At 48.4% G+C, this 7,390-nt stretch overlaps 1 protein-coding gene across 3 annotated transcripts in view; it reads right to left on the bottom strand.

Moving 5' to 3' along the window:
• Positions 1-1,019: 1,019 nt before the first annotated feature.
• CTTNBP2NL (CTTNBP2 N-terminal like) overlaps positions 1,020-7,390 on the bottom strand; it is a 74,284-nt gene continuing 67,913 nt past the window's right edge. For all 3 annotated transcript variants that reach the window (XM_056819210.1, XM_007485146.2, XM_001372916.3), the window contains exons 4-5: positions 7,044-7,151; positions 1,020-5,426 (exon numbers count right to left, since the gene is read on the bottom strand). In XM_056819210.1, the coding sequence (XP_056675188.1) occupies positions 4,041-5,426; positions 7,044-7,151 (1,494 nt within the window). In that variant the 3' untranslated portion in view covers positions 1,020-4,040. The remainder of the gene's footprint in view (positions 5,427-7,043; positions 7,152-7,390) is intronic.

Here is a 7,390-nt window from a genome sequence, read left to right as displayed (position 1 = left end):
CTAGGTTCAAAGAGGATATTCATCACATGTAGCTCTGTCACCAGAGAATCATTTTTTGTCTTAGTGGCCGTTGCAATTCATGAAATAAGCTTAGGCTCGAAGAGACTGGGATACGCCTTGGTGATGAAAATGGTCATATTCTCAATTCATGGATCCTTCCAGAATTGGAGAAGCACGTGATGTGTTTTCCACACTGGTTGGTCCTGACAACAGCACTCTCTGGGAACAGCTATGTTAGGGGTATACCTTGATTTAAAACAAAACAAACTCTCACCTTCTGTCTTAGAATAAATACTGCGCATCCATTCTGAGGCAGAATAGTAAGGGTTAGACAATGGGAGGGGTGTTAAGTGGCTTCCCCAGGGATACACAGTGAGGAAACATTTGAACCCAGGACTTCCTGTCTCTAGGCCTGGCTTTCGATCCACTGAATCTCTGAGCTGCCCCCTATTACCTTGACTTCTAATGACAGGTGTCTGGGTTAGGAGACAGCAACTTATTGAGCAAGAGAAGGTCAAAGCTAAGAGATTTGTGACTCTTGGGATGTGTTTAGGAGACTCGTAGGTCTATACTTTAAGAAGTCAATAATTAAGGATCTATAACTTTGTGCAATTTTTTGTACAAAATTGTATGATTTTGTGCAAAAATGGGCATTCCTTGCATTGATGGAGCCTATAACTGGTTTATGACTTAGCAGAGAACCCTGGGTCATCTGAAGCTCAGAGAGGTTGGATTATTTGTCCATAGTCATGAAGCTGGTATCATTAAGCGATGGATTTGAACCCAGGCCTTCTAGACTCCAAATCTTAATACTCTACTGTGCCATGTGGCCTTTACACACATGTTCATTAAAAAAAAAAAGTTCTATGCATGAATTGCTGATGAGAACAGGTGGATAATACACTCACAAATTCTGCTTGTTAGTTTTATGGCAATTAAATTAAAAATTGCTCCCATGGAACAACGTTCATTATCCACTACTGACTCATCTTTATGAAAACAGGATCATGTTTACAAGCCAGGGTTTCAAAAGACACTTGAAGTTGTTTAATTTGAAAGGATTAAGTATTCCAGGCACTCTTTACAAAAGTACATTTGAGGAGGGAGGGGAAGGGGGAAGAGACATGGGAACTGGGAAGGCCGGAGTATCAGGAACGCAAACTATGGCTGCAAATTGCATAATGATCCTCTGGGTTACCCAGCTCCAAGCTCTGGAAGGTGTGGGGCATCGGTGTCAGCCCTGCATACGTGCCATGTCCTGGAGGCCAGATGTGCCCCTCCTAGGGCCCTAGGATCCTAGACGTGGAAGGGGACTTGGAGGTTCTCTGCTTCAAGGCCCTCGTTGGTCTGAGAAGCCAGACAGCAGGATGGAAGAGCCACTGGACTTGGATTCGAGGGCTTTGAGGGATGGTTCTGCTAATACCCGGTCGTGAGGCTTTGTCTCTGGGGCTGTTTCCGCATCCGCAAAATGTTGATTTTTAAAGGCTTCTTCCAGATCTAATAGAATAAGGTTGCTGATTAAGCAATGCGTGACCATTCCAACTTCTCTTGGCATCAGAGTGAGTGTGTACGTGAATGCACACGGATGCACACACACCTCCGCTACAGTATTTTTTAAGCTAGAAGTGAAGGCTCTCTCTCGATTTCTTCTCTTTCCCTCCTGCCCTCCCCTTTGCCCCAAATAAAATACACCTTGTTGCACAACATTTTTCATTTAGTACAAGATAAGTTTTCTTGGCAATATGATTTTACATGTTTTAATGTTGTCTCTGCCATAAAAAAGGATGAATTCCCCATGAAACATTTGGCTTTACATGTGTTAATGAACAATGGATGCTACTGTTAAGTGTCTGGACCTCATAACCAGTGACAAAGCTTTGCAACAACTTGATTATAATAACCAACATGTGAATCATACTTTTTTTTTTTTACTTATCAACACACGATCTACAGCAAAACTTAAATACTAGACCTATAAAACCTAACTGGATTAGTTGGATCCATTGCAATATTTGTGCTTATTTGTCTCAGAAGATAGGCTACTTGCAAAAATACACATTTTCTTTTGCATTTCCCCACCCCATTTTACACTGTAGAAGAAATACATTATTCAGTGCATTTCCTAAGAAATAAACTTCATTATAGTATATATCTCTCTCTATATCTATGCCATAAAGTAAGAAAGAGCACAATGCAAACTTTAAGATTACCATTTAAAGAGAGGTAATAAACATAGAAGAGCTGCAGGCCCCCTCTCTAGTTGAGTCATATATTGTAGCCATTGGGAACGGGGGGTCAAGGATAAGGATGAAATTCAGTGCACAGTTCTGGTTTGGAACAATTTAAGGACCCCCATTTATCCTGGGACATTGCTGTTTCTCACCTGGTGACATATAGACCACCCCCCGATCAAACCATGAGCCCTGGGAATCAGTCTACCATTTATATTCTACTTGGTGTCTTGCTTTCCCCGTGAACTGATGCCAGAAAGGAGGGAACAGATTTAAAATTGCATGCAGGGACTCAAATTCACACACGTGAAAGACTTGTTAAATAGAGAATGGTGTCCCCAGAGAGGCGTGGGACTCCCATTCTCTGAAGCCATTTATGGAGGGCAAAAACATTCATCTGTCTGGGCTGGGTTTGGAGCAGTCCTGACTGCAGGGACGGATCGATCCTGCATTTTTGGGAGGCTTTGGCCGCCTTGACACGTTTACGCCAAGTTGAGAAATCGTCGGTTTTCCCTCTCCCGTGAAATGTTTGCACCGCGTATCTGTATCTCCTATAGACCGTCCAGGAAGGGGACAGAAACCTGACTCAGCGCCGAGTTGCGACATCTTCTGGGAACATTCCCCAGGATGAGAAGGGATTTGGACTGAGCTTTTGCCCGCCGCCCTGCGGGGACCATTCCTCCCGTTGCGCAGGTGGCGAGAGCAAGCTGGCTGCTTTGGTAGGTAATCTTAATGTGCATTTCTACTTTTTCTTTACGCAATACTGGAAACTCGGAGAATATAGTCACACTAAATTTATATTCTATATGCACGTGGTAGGTGTGTATGGTAACATGTACATGGAAGTGTTATCTATAGCGATGTAGGCAAATGTTAATTTGGTTCCCAAGTGACAGCCACCACGCACCGGCACACTGGTCAGCACGGGTGGCCGTTCGGTAAACCCTCTGTAATTTGGACTTAAAACATTACAAAATGAGTAACTTTTAAGTTATTGCTTTTTGATTACATAGTAAATAAGATCCCTTCATTCTGTCACAAGACATTTACACAGAATGTTTAACAATTTCCCTTTTCAAGTAATAGTCAGATTTTGGACTCAGCAGTTCTACACACGACAGTAGATGCTCGAAGAACCATTCTGGGGGGCCGGGCGGGGGAAGGGAGTGACCCTTCACAATCTCATTTCATCCAAGAATCGCCGCAGGGAGTTAGAAGAGGAGCACCTGGGCGGCAGCTGCGCAGGAGGCTGGGCGGGGGCTGGTTCCTCCTTCGAACGCAGCGGCCTTGTTTCGGAACAGTCTTGTGTATTAAAAACGCTCTACAAGGATTAAAAGTGGAGTAGATTTGGAACATTCTGGAGTCACGGAAGGTCTCGTTTTCTGCCCGGAGATGACCCCTTTCGTGTGTTTTAGTCCTATGGCGGGCAGTCTTATTTCAGGCACTTTTTATACACGTTCATCTGGAATAAAAATCTGCACGAATGGTTTCTGCATAATTTAAAGTGAATGTTTCCCGTCCCAGAATAGAGAGCATGTTGCCACCTGGTCCGTAAATAGCGCTTCTCCATCACGACACGATGGCGATTGTTCAGCCTGGAGACATCTCTGAGGTGCCTTTTCCAGCTTCGGTACAAAGATTGGAGACACAAAAGCCAAACTACTCAGTTTCTACTTAAAAAAATATAAAAAAGGTGAAAACACACTAGCATGTATCATAAAGGACATTTCCACCACTATGAAAATAAATAAGAGGACCCGAGCGGAGGTCTGCGTCTGAGCTCTGGAATGTCGGCCGGGGCCGCCCACACTAGCTGCTGGTGGGCAGGAGGATCTCAATCTCTTTGCCGTTGGCCACCACGGCGTTGGCGGAGCAGCTGCCGGGCAGGTCTTCCGCGGTGCTCAGGGAGGCTGCCTGGGAAGGGGTTTTGGTCAGGGGAGCGGTGGGGGATGGCGCCGGGGTGAGGCCCGGCTTTTTGGGGGGGATGGGTGGGGGGTTCCCCCTCTCGGCTCGGGGGATGGTGGGCGATTTGATCCCGGGAGAGAGGGGGCTCAGAGGGCTGGAGACCTTCCCGGGGGTGGGCGAGTGGCCGCTGTCGCCCCGCGGGCTGCCGCTGGTGGCCAGATTGCGATAGTCTGTGCCGAAGGGGGAGCTGTTGGGAGAGACGGGCTTGATGGGCCCTTGCTGGCTGGTGAACCTGGACAGCACCTGAGTGACCGTGTTGCGGGCCAGCTGCTTGGCAGCAGAGTTGTCCACGAGGGTGGGGGACAGGTCCCTGGAGGGGGGGCTCTGCAGGCCGCCGCTCTGTTGCTCCTGATCCGCCTGGACCTGGAATTTGTGCCGAGCCGCGTGAAACCGCTGGTTGATCCCCACTTGGTAGGACGACTGGTAGCCGGGGCTGCCGGCCGCCGGCCCCATCAAGCGCTTGGTCAGGACGGGCGAGGAGCACGGAGAGGAGGTCAGAGAGGAGGCAGCGGTGCCGCCGGGAGAGGGGGAGCTCTGAGAGGCGAGGGCCGCGGGGGGCTCGGGTCCCACGGGAGACCCCCCATTCTCCAGCACACTCTCTCGCGGGGGCACCGGGCTCTCTGCGCCCCCGCTCGGGAACACCTCCCCATCACAGTGGCCGTTGGCTTTGGCATAGGGGTGTGCGGGTGGGGACGGGGCCCCCGCGGTCGCCGCCTTGGCCGCCTTTTCCCCGGGACTCTCCGTCTGGCAGGACGTGGAGGCCAGCTGGGGGGGGTCGGTGGTGGTGCTCCGGGACACGGCCTCGCCGGCGCCACCGCCGCCTTGCTGAGAGGCCTCCAGGTCCCTCAAGGTCCTCCTCAGCGCCTCCATCTCCTCCTTGAGGGTTCGGGTGCGATTCTCCTCGCGCTTCAGCTTGGCCCGCAGCTGCTCCCTCTCGATGTCAAACTCGGACAGCTGCTTCTCCACCTGGGCCTCGGTGTGCAGGCCGCGCTTCCTCTCGGCCGCCAGCTCCTCCTCCAGCCGGCTGGCGCGGCTCCTCTCCTTCTCCAGCCGCAGGCTGAGCTCCCCGGCCTTCTGGCCCTCCTCGGCCGCCTTGCTGCTCGCCTTCTTGCACTCCATCACCAGCATGGACGAGAGCTGCTTGTGGCGCGAGCGCTCCTCCTCCAGCTGGCTGGACAGCTTCTTCTGCTCCTTCTCGAACTTCTTCACTTGGGACTTCTCAAACTCCAGCTGGAAAAACAAGAGCAGATGCCGTCCTCATTAGGGCAGGAAGGGCAGCGCGCTGACTTAGAGGTGCACAGAGCGGGCGTGACCCTTCTTTTCTCTCTAGACCCTCCCCTTCCCTCTTAGAACCAGTCCTCTATAATGGTTCCGAGGTCAAGGGACTTGCCCAGGGCCACACAGCGAGGCAGCGTCTGAGCCGCTTAGCAGCCCCCCAGGACAGCTTTCCAAATAGCTGATTTAAATACACGTCGCAGGAATTGTTAATGGAATGTAATTGAATGTTTCCTGATGATTCGGCAGGCATTTCTGGGTTCTGCATAAAGGTCACCATCAGGGGATTCAATTATCATTGTACTATCAATCTGTGACTCTACAGAGATCCCCGCTCAAAGCAGGGTATCCCCAAAGTGGAGTTTTAAGACCGAATCCACTAAGACACGTGGACTGCCCTGAAGAATAGTGACGGCACAGATCATACAGCTTAATGTGAGTGTGTGAGTGTGTGTGTGTGTGAATGAGTGTGTGTGTGAGTGAGTGTGTGAATGAGTGTGTGTGTGTGAGTGTGTGTGAATGAGTGTGTGTGTGAGTGAGTGTGTGTGTGTGTGTGTGTGTGTGTGTGTGTGTGTGTGTGTGCTCAGAGATCAGTCATTTAGCCTCACCATCCCATTTTACAGGTGGGGAAAGGGAGGCCTAGGGAGATGACCTTGTCCGAAGTCATAGTCTAAGTCTTCTGACTCCCATCCTCAAAGAAAAGGCCAGACCCTTGGTTTAGAGGGAACAATCGCTCGATTTACATTGTTCTTCCAAGTTTAGGAAGTGGTTTCTTTGCCACAACTGTGAGGCATGGAGTGAAAGTATCATGATCTCAACTTTACAGAAAAGGAAACTGAGGCACAGAGGTTAAGTGATTTGCCTAGGACCAGTAGTTTTCAAGTGTTGAAGCTAAGACTAAAACCCAGTTCTTGTGACTCTAAAGTCAGGTTTTTTTCCCATTATACGAGGATATAGAAAAAATGGAACAAATGATTTTTAAGACATGGTAATAAACATATCAGCTCTTAACCATAAGCTAAAAGAAAATGCATTAAATCAGATGGTAGCAGCACTGTACAAAGGTCTCTGGATTTAGAGTCAGAGGACATGGGTTGTAACAAAACGACTTATCTGTGTGACCTTAGGCAAGTCACTTATCCAATATAAATTTCAATTTCCTCATTACTTATATATATAAAAAAAAGTTGGACTAGATGACCTTTGAGGTCCCTTCCAAATTAACAAAATTAATTTAAACACAATTGGGACTATATCTCAGCAGGAAAAGTATAATGACAATTTTTAGAAATAAGAGAATGGGGGGCAGCTGGGTAGCTCAGTGGATTGAGAGCCAGGCCTAGAGATGGGAGGTCCTAGGTTCAAATCTGGCCTCAGCCACTTCCTAGCCGTGTGACCCTGGGCAAGTCACTTGACCCCCATTGCCTAGCCCTTACCACTCTTCTGCCTTGGAGCCAATACACAGTATTGGCTCCAAGACAGAAGGTAAGGGTTTAAAAAAAAAAGAAATAAGAGAATGAAGTGGGGAGGGGAATCCAAGGATGAAGCTGACACTCCCATAGCCTGACACACCTGTTGGGTCAGCCGCTCTCGCTCCTTCTCCAACATGTAGGTGATATTGTCTCCATCGGCAGTGTCTTGGGCGTGTCTCTGTCTTTCTTCCTCAAGATCTAGTATCACCTTCCGAGGACAAAAAAAATCACAACAAATCATCTCTAAGCAGCAAACATACATTATATTTTCTTATAATTTAATCAAGAACCAGTGGTCACCCAAGACAGGCCTGAAGGTTACATATTACATAGTACTGGACTTGAAAGAAACTTCAGAGATCATCGAGTTCTACCCATGTCTAACTGATGAACTTTTACTCTACTCAAAACCTAACAAGTGACCTTAAAATGTGAATTCAATAGCTT

Source organism: Monodelphis domestica, chromosome 2, assembly GCF_027887165.1.
Source record: "Monodelphis domestica isolate mMonDom1 chromosome 2, mMonDom1.pri, whole genome shotgun sequence".
In the NCBI taxonomy this organism is placed as follows: Eukaryota; Metazoa; Chordata; class Mammalia; order Didelphimorphia; family Didelphidae; genus Monodelphis; species Monodelphis domestica.
Note: the sequence above shows the minus strand (reverse complement) of the source record. Positions and strands in the feature narration are given on the sequence as shown.